This window comes from Ooceraea biroi, chromosome 9, assembly GCF_003672135.1.
Source record: "Ooceraea biroi isolate clonal line C1 chromosome 9, Obir_v5.4, whole genome shotgun sequence".
NCBI classification, from domain to species: domain Eukaryota; kingdom Metazoa; phylum Arthropoda; class Insecta; order Hymenoptera; family Formicidae; genus Ooceraea; species Ooceraea biroi.
This window is the reverse complement of record NC_039514.1, coordinates 9,157,496-9,173,170: the sequence shown is the minus strand read 5'-3', so window position 1 is coordinate 9,173,170 and position 15,675 is coordinate 9,157,496. Positions and strand designations below refer to the sequence as shown.

General features: G+C 41.2%; 5 protein-coding genes across 7 annotated transcripts; 3 read left to right on the top strand and 2 right to left on the bottom strand.

Moving 5' to 3' along the window:
- The first annotated feature begins 196 nt into the window (after positions 1-196).
- LOC105279449 (alcohol dehydrogenase [NADP(+)]) lies at positions 197-3,419 on the top strand. Its single transcript, XM_011339230.3, has 7 exons — positions 197-841; positions 1,018-1,182; positions 1,317-1,520; positions 1,598-1,714; positions 1,825-2,219; positions 2,433-2,678; positions 3,102-3,419. The coding sequence occupies exons 1-6, from the start codon at positions 764-766 to the stop codon at positions 2,476-2,478; spliced, it is 1,005 nt and encodes a 334-aa protein (XP_011337532.1). The 5' UTR covers positions 197-763; the 3' UTR covers positions 2,479-2,678; positions 3,102-3,419.
- On the bottom strand, positions 2,583-6,002 carry LOC105279448 (DNA replication licensing factor Mcm5). Its single transcript, XM_011339229.3, has 8 exons — positions 5,736-6,002; positions 5,393-5,648; positions 5,048-5,220; positions 4,616-4,953; positions 4,153-4,499; positions 3,465-3,898; positions 3,107-3,378; positions 2,583-2,844 (listed from the first exon to the last, which is right to left on the bottom strand). The coding sequence occupies exons 1-8, from the start codon at positions 5,885-5,887 to the stop codon at positions 2,615-2,617; spliced, it is 2,202 nt and encodes a 733-aa protein (XP_011337531.1). The 5' UTR covers positions 5,888-6,002; the 3' UTR covers positions 2,583-2,614.
- A 1,002-nt stretch (positions 6,003-7,004) lies between these two features.
- LOC105279453 (WD repeat-containing protein 37) lies at positions 7,005-10,640 on the top strand. Of its 2 annotated transcripts, none has more exons than XM_011339242.3 (6): positions 7,005-7,554; positions 7,853-8,269; positions 8,345-8,470; positions 8,687-9,449; positions 9,547-9,793; positions 10,227-10,640. In XM_011339242.3, exons 2-6 carry the CDS (start codon positions 7,999-8,001, stop codon positions 10,347-10,349), a joined length of 1,530 nt encoding a protein of 509 aa, XP_011337544.1. In that variant the 5' UTR covers positions 7,005-7,554; positions 7,853-7,998; the 3' UTR covers positions 10,350-10,640. The 2 variants fall into 2 exon arrangements, with proteins under 2 accessions (XP_011337544.1, XP_011337543.1); XM_011339241.3 differs by having other exon boundaries at positions 7,006-7,544.
- LOC105279451 (protein ARV1) lies at positions 10,289-14,562 on the bottom strand. 2 transcript variants are annotated; one of them, XM_026972129.1, is made up of 5 exons: positions 14,426-14,562; positions 14,340-14,357; positions 11,268-11,371; positions 10,667-11,186; positions 10,289-10,515 (listed from the first exon to the last, which is right to left on the bottom strand). In XM_026972129.1, the coding sequence occupies exons 3-5, from the start codon at positions 11,349-11,351 to the stop codon at positions 10,391-10,393; spliced, it is 729 nt and encodes a 242-aa protein (XP_026827930.1). In that variant the 5' UTR covers positions 11,352-11,371; positions 14,340-14,357; positions 14,426-14,562; the 3' UTR covers positions 10,289-10,390. The 2 variants fall into 2 exon arrangements, with proteins under 2 accessions (XP_026827930.1, XP_026827929.1); XM_026972128.1 differs by lacking the exon at positions 14,340-14,357 and having other exon boundaries at positions 14,426-14,553.
- Positions 12,065-14,809, top strand: LOC105279450 (alcohol dehydrogenase [NADP(+)]). The gene is made up of 4 exons (XM_026972641.1): positions 12,065-12,884; positions 12,973-13,140; positions 14,336-14,689; positions 14,783-14,809. The coding sequence occupies exons 1-4, from the start codon at positions 12,813-12,815 to the stop codon at positions 14,807-14,809; spliced, it is 621 nt and encodes a 206-aa protein (XP_026828442.1). The 5' UTR covers positions 12,065-12,812.
- The last annotated feature ends 866 nt before the right edge of the window (positions 14,810-15,675 follow it).

The window sequence follows — 15,675 nt, the reverse complement described above, 5'->3', positions numbered from 1 at the left end:
TACTATTTTCTATATATTTAATAATTTTATAAATTCTGCAATAAATAAGATATGTGTATTCATATATAAACAAATAATATATATTTGAGTTTGTATTAAAAAATTTAATATAAAATCACTTTGTAATCGGAAAGTATTTCATAATAAATTATTTTATAATAATAATAAATTCAAGGTATAATAGTTTTTATTTTCAGTCACATTCACACACTCAATTTTACGATATCTTTTGTTTCCATTTATTATTTCTGTCACATGTTGAAGACGATCGGTACGATATGTACGGTTAATCACAGACGCCGTCGTGATAAGTTGTTCGCTCGAATCATCTAGCTATCGATTGCAGCACGCAACAAAATCCAACAACATTTTTATGATTGTATTAATCTCAGGTATTATTCGAATCTTTTTTCTTTGGATCTGGTCTCTTCTTTTAATGAGCTATTTTTGCGTGGTATTTCGCTTAAATCAATTATCCGCGTTGCAACCCTCCCGGAATCAATACGGCTTTGAAGTATACATATATAACAACGATCACACGGTACGCGACGGCTCGCGCGCTCGCTAGACTGCAACTGCCATTCTAACTTTAGAAACGGCCTGTCCGAGTAACGTACCGCGTCTGACTCGTAGAATAGAAATTGTAAAATAGGAATAGCACCGTGGCACGGTGCTACGGCGAACTTGAACGTGAAGTTTTTCTCCAAATGGCAATATGCGTTTAATGGAATATCACTGTGTCGTTTGCTGCAACAGAACGTGAATGAGGAGATCAAGCATGCAGTCTGTACGGTTGCTATCAGGATACAACATGCCCATGGTGGGACTCGGTACATGGCAGGTGACAAAATAATACCAGAATAATAATGCACTCGGCTCTGACGTGATAACAGTAACGCCGGTTTCCGAACGCTCGAATCACCATACGAATGCCAGTGCTTTGCGCGCGTCCGCCGCACACCTTTTCTACCACACGATTGCTAACGTGTTTCATGAGTAAAACGCCTCTCTTCCCAGGCAAAACCAGAGGAAATCGAAACCGTCGTGAGCAGCGCTCTGCGATGCGGTTACAGACACATCGATACGGCGATGAATTATCACAACGAGGAAGCAATCGGCAAAGCTTTGAAGAAATGGTTCGAGCAAGGCGGTAGCCGAGAGGAGTTGTTCGTCACGACGAAGGTAACGCGCTCCGCAGAAGGTATTCCAGCGTGTTAAATAGCCATTTAATCGCTGCGATTTATCGTTCAATTCAGTAAGCATCACGCTAGCCGCTTCCTAAGCGAATGGAAATCTGGAAAATCTCGTGCTTTTAGTTGCCCCACTTCGGTAATCGGCCATCCGACGTGGAAAAATTCATTAAATTGTCATTGGGAAAGCTTGGACTGGATTACCTGGATATGTACCTGGTTCACATGCCCTTTGCCTTCAAAATGGACGGGGAAACGTGTGCTGCAGCGACTCGCGAAGATGGCAGTTACATGCTCGATCTTGATACGGATCCTGTCTCGGTGTGGAAGGTGCGAAAATCAAATTGTACAAATCGTAATCACGTTACACCGCAAACAAAGACGATTCCTGATGGATTATCTTGCAGAAAATGGAAGAGCAAGTGAAATCAGGGCGCACCAGATCCATAGGCTTGAGCAACTTCAACGCGCAGCAGATCTCGACCATCTGGAAGAACGCACAAATCAAACCGAGCAATCTGCAGGTGAATTGTACACGTAGATCGACTGCAAGATCAAATTCTTAACGATAACTATAATGAATGTGATTAAAACGCGAGCTTACCGGCCTAAAGCACATTCCGTGTATTGTCAGGTGGAGTTGCACGCGTACATGCAGCAAAAATCAATTCGGGAATTGTGCAAGGAGCATAACATCATCGTGACGGCATACAGTCCGCTGGGCTCGCCAGGTGCGAAGACACATTTCCAAACAAAGTACAATTACACTTTCGAGGAATTTCCCGATCTATTGAACCATCCGGTCGTTCAACAAATTGCCATGACGCATAAGAAAACGACAGCGCAAATCCTGCTGCGTTACCTGCTGCAACTCGACGTTGTGATTATTCCGAAAAGTTCGTCCCCGGAGAGACTCGAATCGAACATCGACCTGTGCGACTTTAACTTGGCGGAAGAAGACATGAAACTTCTGGCTACCTTGGATAAAGGCTTTAATGGGCGAATCTTCAATTTCTTATTTTTCAAGGGGTAAGTTCAAAGTGTTACGTCACTCTCGAAATTGCCTCGTAAATGTATTTAAAACTATAGTACATAAAGTTTACTCACACGCGTGAATTAATGGTACATTATGAAAGATTGGTGTCGATTCGTTGAAACGTGTCATTCGCAGAAAGACGGTTTGATACGTAACTTCCGTCTCGCATAACTGAAGTATTCTAGGTAATGCATCGCCTGTTTCAGGGTCGAAGATCATCCGGATTATCCATTTAGAGATGAGCTTCCGTAATCGAATCGTCGAGACTCAACATCCGAATCATTAGTTCGTGTCAAAATAGTTGACGAAGAATAGCGTACGAAAGAAGCACAATACGTGACAAACGTATCATCTAATTATCGTGCATCGAAGACGTTTCTGTTAATCTTCAGTGCAATCTGTACAACATTTTACGTTGCAAGCGATGTTGAAGCTCACCGCGACGTATCATTGTATGTATAACTTTGTAAATAGCACGTTCGGGAAACGACTGTTTAAGGAAGTCCCTCACTATATTCTGTTCAGACACTTGATGTCCGATAGGAAATCTGTTTTTCAATTGCTTCTCAATGCGGGACAGTATTTCGTGATCCTCTTCTGAAGTAAACCCTTCCGCTCCTGATAACACATTACGAAATATATATTATTTAAGTAACACACGTGCGAAAGTTTTTATTTCTTTGGATCACGCGTGAAAAATTAGTCAAATAACTAACATTTGATTTGAACCACGAATCGTAAACCATCACAATATTTTCTTTTATGTAACTTTAGATACCGCACAAAGAAAGTAAAATGTGATATTAATAATTATCTAAGTTTTGAGCTAATTAGTCGTAAAATTGTATTTTCCTATATTTTTTATCAATTTGTAGTTTACCTGCTAATGATCCAGACATCGCAGCCTCTAACGTAGATACTTGGAAGAGCCTTAAAGCCTCGTTAACATGGACCTCGGTAGCGAATGGTTGCATCTGCATCTTGGCCAGGGCCTCGGACATTCGTATGACGGCTTCTAGCTGCCGGACTGTGATGGGTATAGACAATCTTTTCTCAGCGTCCTTCTCGTGCTCTCTCGTACCAGCTCGCATCATCACGTAACGATTCTTTAGCTTCTCTCCCGCCTCCGCGTCTAGTCTCGGACCGCAACGCCTATTAGAAAAAAAAGCCAGAATAAAGTGCACGTTTTATTTCGTGAGATTTACGTTTCGCGCGACAAGAGCCTGCGCCGAACTTACGTTCTGCAGTAGCTGATGTACTTCTTGAGAACGTGCACGGGGATCTCCCCCTCCACCGAGTGTTCCGTGATCTGGCCGGCGTTGCAGTGGATGTTCATGACGTGCTTGGCCAGAGTAATATCTCTGTTGTGCTCATGCTCATCCTTGACGATGAATATCGTGTCGAAGCGTGACAGTATCGTCGGCATGAAATCTATGTTCTCTTCGCCCTTGATGTCGTCCCACCGACCAAAGACCGAGTTAGCCGCTGCCAGCACGGAGCACCTCGTGTTTAGAGTCGTCGTTATGCCTGCCTTTGCGATCGAGATCGTTTGCTGCTCCATCGCTTCGTGTATCGCCACCCGGTCGTCCTCCTTCATCTTGTCGAACTCGTCTATGCAAACGACTCCACCGTCCGCGAGGACCATCGCGCCGCCCTCCATAACGAAATTCCTCTGGAAACAGCGATATTTGCCACGTTGGAACAGCGTGAAACATATTGATCGAGTGCATTAATGTCATCGGTTGCGCTCATGTTCAACAATTTCTCTGTAATATTTAAACAATGTCATCTTGTTGACCCTGCGTAGCTGCAATCGCTTCCAATTGCTTATAAAGAATTAAAAGATCAACCGCACGCTACGGAACATGTAACGCATTAGATAGCATTAACGCAGATTTTCACGTTTCCCGAAAGTGCGGAACTCACGGTGACCGGATCTCGCGATACCGACGCCGTCAAGCCGGCCGCGGAGCTGCCTTTTCCCGACGTGTAGACGGCGATGGGGGCAACCCTCTCCACGAATTTCAATAACTGTGACTTCGCGGTACCCGGATCACCCAGCATCAGGACGTTGATATCACCTCTCCTGCACAGCCCATCCGGCATCAGTTTCCTGGATCCGCCGAATAACAAACACGCGATGGCTTTCTTGATATCTACCGCGCCGAAGATGCTCGGGGCTATGCTCTTCGCGATCCTCTCGTACAGATTGGGGTCTGCTGCCAAACGGGTGAAGAGATCCTCCTCTTCGGACGTGACGGGCGGCTGTGTACCTGCACGAGAAGAAGCGAGACAGATAAATACAGACTAAACGTACGAACTTTGATCTGATCATCGCTGGTTTTTTATGAAGACTTCTCGTTATATGTAGATTCGTATCGCTATGTACCAATATTTGCGTTCTCCCCATCCACGGTGATGCCGAGCACTCGGATGTACGGAGCTCGTACGCCCACTAACCCTTTCTCTCTGCCCGCAGCCTTGCCGGTCGGTTTGTTAGAGACTTTTTTGATGGAGTATATTCCAAGAATCAGAACTCGATTGCCGGGAACGACTCTGTCGCATAAGTAGCGATCGCAGTATAGCTGCAGATGCCTCGGCATCTCGCCCTGTGGTATGTGATCTGGCAATTCCTGGAGCTTCAACACCTGGAAGTCCACGCAACGGCATTTGTCCGGCATTATATAGAAAGGATCCAAGGGACACTTTGGTCGACCCGCTTGTTCCCTGATAATAGATAAATGAGAATTACTCGCAACACGTTCTAAGCAGTGTACCGTTATAACGAAAAGAATAAAAGCACTTTGAAAGGAAGACTCACGTGGTACATTTTCTAGGTAGTGCGTATCCTTCTAAGCCAGGCTTGATGGGAATGTTGACTTGAGTAACTTTGCAAGAGCGACACTGTATCGCAATTTTTGTTGCCTTTGCTCTGATGCCAGACGCAGAGACGATTATTCCTGGCACCTTGACCAATTTGGAGACAATGTCTGGCTGCAATGGGAAAATAAAATGGAAAAATAATCGTGTGTTATTATATATCTTTAGCTGAATGAATTTCATATTGCTGGATAGCATTATTTTTCATCCAATTTTACAACAATGAAACTTTACATGTATCTATAAATTTGACTGCGTTTACATATTGTGACAACTACAATCTCACCTTCATTCCTCTCAGAGAACTCGAATGAGCGTCCGAGCATAACAGCACCTGAATATCTTCCATCTTTTCTTCACCCTCTGGTCGAGGGGCTGTGAGTTCATCCGCCACATCTTTTGCAGCCTCTTCCAAAACGGGCAGATACTCAGTTGGAAGCTTCTGAATCTTCTCGGCGAGGGACTCGTCGAAAGCCGCTAAGTCCTCCAAATTGATCTCCAACCAGTATTGACCGAGATTGTAATTGCGCTTCAAGGTGTCTCTGGTTGCGAACAGAATAATATGTTAAACCGACGTTGAAAAATTGGAACGTGAATAAGAAGAACGCAAGCGTCTTTGTGTTAATTACCGGTATTTGTAGTTAAAGTTACCCTCGTGAAACTGTCGGATGAATTCCTTGAATTTCTTTTTCGAGTGTTGGAGATTTGCGCGGTTCTCGTGGGGCTCGTCCACCGCGAAATTGTCGGAAAAGAACACCCCGGGATCATCGAAGCCTTCCATGTTCACGCGACTACTCGTAAACTTATATTTCTTTCTTGTATTTGTATGAGAAGGAGAACAAGTCGTGAGAAATCACAGAGTACGCGTGAACCGTACTATTGAAATCTCTTTTGGCGGGAAACGTTTAAGGCAGATACACATAGACCAGCCATAGATGCAACAGAATCTTAGATGACCAGCACGCGTCCTGAGAAATTCTATAAATTTAATTACATGAAAACCAATTCATAAGTTCGATCATTGACATAGGAATATATAGACGGAGCCTATGCCACGAACTTAGGCAAGGGGGGTTATGAGATTTGCGGTAAGGAGAGGCTGCTGGCAAATCGGGCCAGTTCGGCCGTTCTCGACATCGCCCGAATGATGCTTGATAAAGTTTTGTAAAGTTATGATACTGAAATTACATGTACGATGAGTTATTGTGTTGTGTCGGAATGTAGCAATCGCATTAATGCAAAAAGGAAAAATTGGCAACAACTTATGAAAGAAAATGATCCGAAAATTTCTTTTCATCTGTAAGTAAAATACATACAATTGTAGGTTATACACAATGCCGGTAAAACGTTTCAGATATTGTTATGTGTTTATTATTATATTCATATGAATAATTGTTCGATAACAGTTTTTCATTTATAGTTGTTATTGTAATTCATATATTTAATATTAATATATACGATTTGACTATATATATATATATATGAATATAATAATAAACAAGCCAAAATTCTTTCTTAACACAATAATAATAAATTTAAATAATAATAAACACATAACAATATCTGAAACGTTTTACCGGCATTGTGTATAACCTACAATTGTATGTTTGACTTACAGATGAAAAGAAATTTTCGGGCCATTATTTTCTTTCATACGTTATTGCCAATTTTTCCTTTTTGCATTAATGCGATTGCTACATTCCGACACAACACAATAACTCATCGTACATATATATATATATATCACTAGAGGAACCGAACATACCCGAACAGCCGAAGTTACACGAAGTGCCAGTGCTCTCCCCTTACCGCTAATCTCAGCTTCCCCTCGTAAAAGGCTCCGTCCATATATTCCTATGTCAATGCGTTCGATATTGCGTTGCTTTTTCTTTTTTTATCCGCAAATACAAATTCTAGCTGGCAACATTTTCGTCTCTACGAAGCAATCGTTTCTGATTGGCTACCGAAAGTCCGCAAATTGAACGTCATCGGAATGGCATTGCCATCTCGCCTGTCGCGTCGCGTACACTTTTTGCGTTTTCCATTTATAAAACAGAACGAACATGGTGGCGGATTTTGATGTGCGAGAGAAAAAAGAAGTAAAAAAATACATGTGACGGATTAAATTTTTATTCAATAACATCACGCATAACTGCGCACTCGACGACGTCGTTTTCGATCGTTTTGACACGAATAACTGAATCTATCTTTAAATCGCACGAACGTAATCGATTAAAAAATGTGTTAAAACTGCGTTCCTTGTTTCCTTCCTAAAGATCGGTACAATCTAGCGACACTTGACAATGCACTAGTACAACTACGTGATGGTGTCACCCAAGGATGTGTCGTGGGAGCAGAAGATCGGTGTCGAGTGCGCAAAAAGGAGACGTCTTCGTCAGATTCAACGTTAGACGAATTAATCGCGAGATATATCTTCGGTGAGGCCAGGTTATTCTATTTTACTCTATTTCGTAGTCATGTCATCGAATTGATCACGTACAATCGATTACCGCGGATTATCAGCTTCACTCGCGATGCTTTACCTCCAATGCTGCACTTCTTTCATTTTTCATTTTACACTTGAAGCTCGACTTGCCACATCTACAAATACCTCACAAACATATGATCGGCGCTAATTACTCTAATGACCTGTGCAAGAACGTCACTTGATGATATGAACATGTAAAATCTTTAATCAGTTTTAGGTAAACTTGTTTAACTAAACCGTTGTATCTTTTGTTGATAGGTCGAGCGTGATGCACTTGTGGTCAGTGATGACACTGGCGTTCTAAGGGCATCCGAGTAATCGTCAGTGCAAAGTGTACCGCGAAGCGTCGAATTAATGGAACATGCTTGTCCGTTGTTCGTGCGGTTTTCCTTAAGTAACGAGTCATGCCCGGCGAACCACCAGTGGCAGCTGGAAACAAATCCAGTGGCAAAGCGAAGCGGATCTCCATACCACGTGTGCAGAGCAGCACCGACACAGAGCTACAGTCACAGCAGAGTGGTTCTACCCCGCTGCAACCCACCGCGTTGCACTATGTCAGCTTCCGTTCGGAGTTAGAAGACAGCCCTATCCCACCAGCGTTGCGATGCCGCTTGTATGATCTCTTCCAACAGATTGAGAAGGAATTTGAGATGCTGTACACCGAAAATCTTGGATGTGAGCATGGCTCGATGTGTTTCATTGTCATCAGACGGATAGATTGATATTAACGTGCAATCAATTTCATTATAGTACAAGAGAAGGTAGATATCTTGAACGACAGACTGGAAAGAGAATGTTATGGATCAGGCGAGCGCAGTTTGCCCCCTGGGGATCTCGCGGATTATCCGGAAGCGAAAAATCTTTCCAAGCAGAAATGTAAGACTTCAGAGTACAATGATGTATTAATATTAAGATCATATACACAATACATATCCATTAATTTAAGCATCATGTACATATTATACATACTGTAACATTATATTCATCCATCTTAGGTAGCTAAATTTTTTAATTTCTTTCACGCAAATGATACAAAGTAACCGATAACGTTATCACTCTTAAATCTAATAGCTTATCCTCTTCCACTTTCAGCAGTGGGCGCAAACTCGGCACAAAAAATCAAGGCTGCTCACAAACTGAAGGCACAGACCAGCAAGATAGTTTCGAGCTTTAAAACTCCGTCTATGACCTGCACCATGCAACGAGAATACGTCGGCCACCGAGACGGCGTGTGGGAAGTGTCGGCAGGCAGATCGGGGCAGCCTATCATAGCCACCGCTTCCGCCGATCACACGGCACGCATATGGGCGATAGACAGCGCGCGGTGTTTACTGCAATACATCGGTCACAATGGATCCGTGAATTCTGTGCGATTTCACCCGAACAGGGAGCTGGCGTTGTCGGCAAGCGGCGACGGTACCGCTCACGTGTGGCAAGCAGCCGTCGACTGGGATATGCCAAAGAGAATGCCGTCGCTGGAGGAGGTTCCGGTGGCCGGGTCCGAGCGATCCGCCGCCAGCAATCTGATCGGCAACAACGACGAGCAGGACGAGCCGCCGACCTTGCGTACGCCGACGCGCGAGCTCCTGGGCCACTCGAGTGTCGTGATGGCCGCGGATTGGCTCGCGGGCGCTGAACAACTGGTCACGGCTTCCTGGGACAGAACAGCGAATCTGTACGACACGGAAACCGGGGAGATCATACACACGCTCTGTGGACACGATCAGGAGCTGACTCACGTGTCGACTCACCATACGCAACGGTTGTGCGTCACGTCCAGCAGAGACAGCACGTTCCGACTGTGGGACTTCCGGGAACCAATACACTCGGTTTCGGTGTTCCAAGGTCACACGGAGTACGTAGCGATACCGGAGACATGGAGCGCTCTCAACTTAAACCGCTGCTCTTTTATATAATCCTAGATGAACAAGATCGTTTTGTACTTTTTACAGGACAGTAACGTCCGCGGTCTTCACGCGAGAAGACAAGATCGTGTCCGGCTCGGACGACAGAAGCGTGAAGGTCTGGGAATTGCGTAACATACGCAGTCCGTTAGCGACGATACGCGGGGATACCGCCGCCAACAGATTGTCGGTTTCGAGTACCGGGGTAGTGGCAATACCGCATGACAACAGACAAATACGTTTGTTCGACTTAAGCGGCCAACGTCTGGCTAGATTACCAAGAACTAGTAGACAGGTAAAGAACATTTGTACATTCTTTTGCAACAGCATGTAGTACGAAAACCTGACTACTTACTAACAATAAGTTCAATTGATTAACTGAGCAACCAAGCAAAGATAAGATAATGCATAATGATACTGCAATAATTAACTAAGACGTAACATTTCACGTTTTACTGAGAGTCACATTCGTTAAAATCAGCAAAACATTTGAGATAGCAAAAATTGTTCATGCAGTTATATAAGTGATTTCAGCTTTTTGAACGATAATTACAAGTTAAAATGTGATGGTAGATTACCAATTTAAGTTCGTCTTGCTGTCCCATGCCATGTCCCGTTGTGTACAGCGGAAATTGTGCACTGATCATAATTGAATTAATTTTTTTTCTTACGTTATAGATATTGATATAGATACATCTTATTAAGAGATAATATCATTACATTTTCAGGGCCACCGTAGAATGGTGTGTTCCGTCGCTTGGTTCGAAGATAGCAGTGTATGTAATTTATTTTCCTGTGGTTTCGATAGACTAGTATTAGGATGGAGCGTTCTTCCCGTCAAAGATGCTTGAACAGTGTCGGGAACAGCGTGGCGTTATTACCAGGCCGCGCCTCACGTTAACGTGACATTGGAAATAACTAGGTGCAATGTAGACGCAGAAGTACATATGTAACCGTACAGCAGAAATCCAGCAATTAATCCAATCAACGAGCCTCCCTTTCCACTTTTGCAGACGACTGCAATAAAAAGTCAAGATGTACGTCTTATTATTAAGTAGCTGGGAGAGATAAATTATATATATATATATATAAACAAAAAGTGGATTTTAAAGTTGCAATAAAGCTGTGAACGTCTTATGTAAGTCTGTTTTTTTCGATAGACTCTTACCCGAGTACGCCATTAACAGACATAAAACGGTGTAACCTTGGATGAGAAGGTAACATGGACCCGAAGCTATGTGCCGCCACGCTATCCCGAGCAATCCCAGTAATTTACCGCAGCCACCGACAATTAGAGCGCGAGTCAAATCCTTCAGGCTGTACTTGAATGGTCTTCCACCAACGGCGAACCACCTTAATTCAGTCGTCGCAATAACTGTTAAAACGAATGCCGCGAAGGCGAGCGCCGTGTGTATCAGCAAACTGTAAAAGTTGCAGCGGCCCTGCAGCGTATCGTCGTAGACCAGATTCGCCCCCAATGCGATCGATCCCGTGTCGCTCATGCTGCAGGAAGACCAGGCCCTCATGGATTCGGCCAACCATAGTATTATCCCTAGCTTCCAATATGCCTTGAAATTGCTGTTGTACAAGAGATGCCTGTAAGCCGGTTTCTCTATGAGCACGAGATCTACGAAAACTACCACTGGATCGTATTCGATGTACTTGTCAGCCGTTAAACCGCACCTCTCCTAAAATGCATTTAAAATGCATTATGCATTTTAAAACCATCGCATGCAACAGCGCACGACGTAAGGGTGTGTTTTACTTACACATTTCAATATCTTAAGAACGCTGGGACAGTATCTTCGGAAAAGCTCGCTACATTCAGCCCCGCAGTTTATGCAAACATACATTTGAGATAAACTAATATGATCTGAAATAATAATGAATAATGAATGTATGAATGGACTTAAGGGGGGAGCTGCTTTAGAACGTTGAAAATAAGGTATAATTTTACGAATTTTTTTGGAGAAACTATACAGCGGATCATTATAAAACTTTGATGCATTTATTAGTACATGTTTAAAGATAAAAAAAATTATTTTTTGATTTGAATATATCGCCTGTAGAGGTCGTCCTGGAGGCATCTTAGTGCAGCCGGCATTGTAAATTCGTGAGCATTCTCCTGCCTCCAAATTTCATCCAAACTGAAAAATTGAAATATTTTCTTCTTATTTATGAATTCCCATCGTCGATGAACCTTTAATATTCATAAAAACATTAAGTTAAACAATTATTTTTGCATGAAAAAGTTCAAAAACTTTGCCTAAAAATCGTACTTTTGTGTTCTAAGCTCCACCATTTTGGCACTTTTCAACTTTTTTCTTCTCTCTTTGGTTCATCGACGATGGGAATTCATAAATAACGAGAAGATATTTCAATTTTTCAGTTTAGACGAAATTTGGAGGCAGGAGAATGCTCACCAATTTGCAATGCCGGCGACGCGGCTGCACTAAGATTTCTCCAGGACGACCTCTACAAGCGATATATTCAAATCAAAAAATAATTTTTTTTATCTTTAAACATGTACTAATAAATGCATCAAAGTTTTATAATGATCCGCTGTATAGTTTCTCCAAAAAAATTCGTAAAATATACCTTATTTTCAGCGTTCTAAAGCAGGCTCCCCCCTTAATCCTTTCGGATTTGGATTTCTCACTACACAGTCTTATATCAATAATAAGAAGCGGAAACGCAATATGCTTATTGATAAGATATTAATTTTAATAGCTTGTCGCGCGATTAATGCGTGAAAGAACATTATAATCGTGATTTCCGTTCACGATTTACAAATTGTTCGTTACAATTATCATTTGCACTCCACAAATAATTTGCTTTCGCGAACAAATAAATCAGAAATAAAAGCAGTAGCATTTTATGTGATGTTAATTGTAATTGCTCTTAATTTTAATTATTTTAACTTCAATTCACTTTCGTGCCTTTAGTTTGTTTTAGATAAGATAAAAATTAGATCGCATCTCGCTTGTGATCTTATCTCTCAGATTTCTTAATAATGAGGTCAAGTCTCATTTCACATTTCTCAATTCACAGAATGAAATTCACGTGGCTCTCTTTTCCTTGAACGTAACAATATTTATTGTAGACAACTGTAGCGAATGAGATATTTGCAGATGAAATATATTGAACACCTGCAGTAGAAGTGTGCCACGTTGTGCTTGAATGATTATAGAAAGATAGAATGACCGTAAGCGAAGGTTTTAAAGAATATAGTAGTGGGGTGAAGGGTACTTTCAGCACCGCTTTACGATGATCTCCCCAGTCTTGTTTCGGCATTCTCTCAGCGTGCATTGAATATGGCGTCGAATTCAAGCGTGCTTCTGCCGACAGGGCAAACAATGCCCATTCTGGGATTTGGAACTTGGCAAGTAAGTTCAGGGAGCAATTCATGTTGTAATTCAAACAGAAAAAGGAGTAACGATATAGATTCATAATGTAATATGTATATGATAAAAGGCAAGTGGAGAGGAATTAGAAGCAGCTCTGGACGCGGCTCTGGAAGCCGGATACAGGCACATAGATACAGCAACGGTCTATGAAAACGAGAGCATTATTGGCAATGTTCTGAAGAAATGGTTGGATTCTGGTAAAATCGAGCGATCGGATCTGTTCATCGTAACGAAGGTACGTAACGCAAGCTCCGCCACATCTCTAAATACCATAAAGAAATACCGAGAAACACCAAGTGCATGTGTGCGTACGCGCGCGCGTCCACACATACACACAGGGAAAGAGAATGGTTTAGAAAAAGGGTTACAAACTTTGAGATATATATAATAAATTGAGATATATATATATATAAAATGGGCCAAATAATATGAACTCTTCCACGATCTAATGCTCGAGGAGCAAAAACACTGACAAATATCTACAAAATACAAAAACAAATACAAAATTGAGACATAATTTTTTAAAAATTGGTTTTAGGACCCGAGTTTATTAAGACTTGTTTTCTTATTTTGGTCCATACCACTATCCTTCAAAGTCTGTAATTTCTTTTCTAAAACATCCTGTGTATATGTATATATTTATTATACAGGGTGTCCCGGGTTTTAACCGACAAACTGCGGGAGCATATTCTACTAGTGGAAATAAGAAAAAATTCTTATATCGAGTTTGCTTAGAAATGCTTTATTACAAAGTTATAAACCAATATTGAAAAGAAATATCAGATAAGTAACAACGGAGTTTTTCACAAAAATAAAAATTATCTACGCAATGATTTAGTGACGCGTTTCAAAATGTTGTCCTTGCACATCGATACGAGCTAGACATCGACGTAGTACAGAATTTGTTACGGTACGACATTCCCGAAAATTTTGTTGCATCTCAGTAACTGAATTAGTAATTCGTTGCTTTAAATCTATCTGGTACTCTCCTGTTAGGAAATCTACGTTGATACTCTCGTACGGCAGCTCGTGCATTTCCGTCACAGAATCCGTACACGAAATGAATATCGGTGTATTCCTCATTTGAAAACACTTTTGGCATTCTGATAGTAATCGCTAGTTGACACGACGATTGAAATCTAACGGCTACTCTTGTGAAAGTAACAATCATACTGAATCGTTTCAACATAGTGAACATGAATACATGTGAATACACGTAACATAAACATCTTGGACCTTCCAAATTCTACACTATGTTCCGTTGTTACTTATCTGATATTTCTTTTCAATATTGGTTTATAACTTTGTAATAAAGCATTTCTAAGCAAACTCGATATAAGAGTTTTTTCTTATTTCCACTAGTAGAATATGCTCCCGCAGTTTGTCGGTTAAAACCCGGGACACCCTGTATACACGACGTATGTAACTAGGTACCTCCCAGTGGTAACAGACCTGGAGACATAAAAAAGTGGATTATGAGATCGCTCCATAATTTGCAACTGAGTTATCTGGATCTATACCTGGTGCATACTCCGTTTGCGTTTGAAGAAGCTGGGGATGATTTGCATCCTCGTAATGAAAAAGGCGAAATAAGAATGGACGTAAACACGGATCACTTGAAAGTATGGTCGATGATGGAACAACAGGTTCAGGAGGGACGTACAAGAGCGATCGGACTGTCCAATTTTAACGTGACTCAAATAAAACGTATCTTGGCTAACGCTGAGCTGGCGATCTCAAACTTGCAGATTGAATCGCACCTGTATTTCCAGCAGAAGGAATTGGTAAATTTGATTTTTCCTGTCTCTCTCTCTCTCTCGATTCGGAGGTTTAGTTTTATAAATATAAAATTTCTAATATACTGACATTCCTCGTAGGTGAAATTTTGCCGGGACAACAAATAATTTTTCAAGAAGCGAGGAGGGTTATTAATCGCATACAATGTTGACCATTTTCTATAACAAATTATTCCGTGCAATCAATTTAGGTGAAATTATTAATAGAAAATGGTCAACATTGTATGCGATTATCCTTCGCTTTTGAAAATTAATATCTAGTGTAAACAGTAATTTTTACAAGAAGTCAATTGCAATTTACTTTATTAAATTCGGTTACATGGTACTTACTTGTATTATTTTATAACCATGATTTTTCTGAATTAAATATTGATTATTAATTATTAATATCTTCTATTTATTATACAGTAAGTACAATATATGCGTTTACACGATGTGCAACAAATATTTCAACACGTTCAAAAATCTCTATAAGAGTAAAAGGCATTGAAACATTAATTACTGTAAAATTTAACGTGATAACATTTTCTACATAAGATAACAGTTTTTTACATTACATAACATAAGAAGCATAAAATAACATAAACATGAGAGATGAGAGATTAATGCATAACATTAGAAAGGAAACTCTGGATGCTCTGTAATGCCCTTCATGAAAACTGAAATCACATATGCGCGCTGATTCTCCCATGTCAAGAGCTCTTAACTTCTCCATATCCTTACTTCCATATCCCAATCAAATAATTGTATGTTCTCTTGAATTCTCTTAGGATTTGTGCTTTTCGGTATGGGCTATTATGCCCCTTTGGACGATAAATTTGAGCAGTATTTGAGCAGGAGTCTTATTGTATGCTTTTGCCATTTCTAACACGGTGGGATTTTCCAACATATTAGGTATGGTCTCTGTCATTCCGACTTGCTTCACATATCCACGCGTACCCAGAGGCAAATACGCTGTTACGCTGATTTTGTTG

What these genes read in the sequence shown, in the direction of transcription:
- LOC105279449 (XM_011339230.3), top strand. Translation starts at nt 764, where the DNA reads ATGAGGAGATCAAGCATGCAGTCTGTACGGTTGCTATCAGGATACAAC. An exon ending in AGTTGTTCGTCACGACGAAG is followed by an intron (nt 1,183 to 1,316) that starts GTAACGCGCTCC and finishes TCGTGCTTTTAG; the next exon opens with TTGCCCCACTTCGGTAATCG. An exon ending in ATCCTGTCTCGGTGTGGAAG is followed by an intron (nt 1,521 to 1,597) that starts GTGCGAAAATCA and finishes ATTATCTTGCAG; the next exon opens with AAAATGGAAGAGCAAGTGAA.
- LOC105279448 (XM_011339229.3), bottom strand. Translation starts at nt 5,887, where the DNA reads ATGGAAGGCTTCGATGATCCCGGGGTGTTCTTTTCCGACAATTTCGCG. An exon ending in TACATCAGCTACTGCAGAAC is followed by an intron (nt 3,379 to 3,464) that starts GTAAGTTCGGCG and finishes TTTTTCTAATAG; the next exon opens with GCGTTGCGGTCCGAGACTAG. An exon ending in GATGTCTGGATCATTAGCAG is followed by an intron (nt 2,845 to 3,106) that starts GTAAACTACAAA and finishes ATGTGTTATCAG; the next exon opens with GAGCGGAAGGGTTTACTTCA.
- LOC105279453 (XM_011339242.3), top strand. Translation starts at nt 7,999, where the DNA reads ATGCCCGGCGAACCACCAGTGGCAGCTGGAAACAAATCCAGTGGCAAA. An exon ending in AAATCTTTCCAAGCAGAAAT is followed by an intron (nt 8,471 to 8,686) that starts GTAAGACTTCAG and finishes TTCCACTTTCAG; the next exon opens with CAGTGGGCGCAAACTCGGCA. An exon ending in GTGTTCCAAGGTCACACGGA is followed by an intron (nt 9,450 to 9,546) that starts GTACGTAGCGAT and finishes TACTTTTTACAG; the next exon opens with GACAGTAACGTCCGCGGTCT.
- LOC105279451 (XM_026972129.1), bottom strand. Translation starts at nt 11,351, where the DNA reads ATGTATGTTTGCATAAACTGCGGGGCTGAATGTAGCGAGCTTTTCCGA. An exon ending in TTCTTAAGATATTGAAATGT is followed by an intron (nt 11,187 to 11,267) that starts GTAAGTAAAACA and finishes AATGCATTTTAG; the next exon opens with GAGAGGTGCGGTTTAACGGC. An exon ending in TCTGTTAATGGCGTACTCGG is followed by an intron (nt 10,516 to 10,666) that starts GTAAGAGTCTAT and finishes TTTTTATTGCAG; the next exon opens with TCGTCTGCAAAAGTGGAAAG.
- LOC105279450 (XM_026972641.1), top strand. Translation starts at nt 12,813, where the DNA reads ATGGCGTCGAATTCAAGCGTGCTTCTGCCGACAGGGCAAACAATGCCC. An exon ending in TGGGATTTGGAACTTGGCAA is followed by an intron (nt 12,885 to 12,972) that starts GTAAGTTCAGGG and finishes ATATGATAAAAG; the next exon opens with GCAAGTGGAGAGGAATTAGA. An exon ending in ATCTGTTCATCGTAACGAAG is followed by an intron (nt 13,141 to 14,335) that starts GTACGTAACGCA and finishes GTATGTAACTAG; the next exon opens with GTACCTCCCAGTGGTAACAG.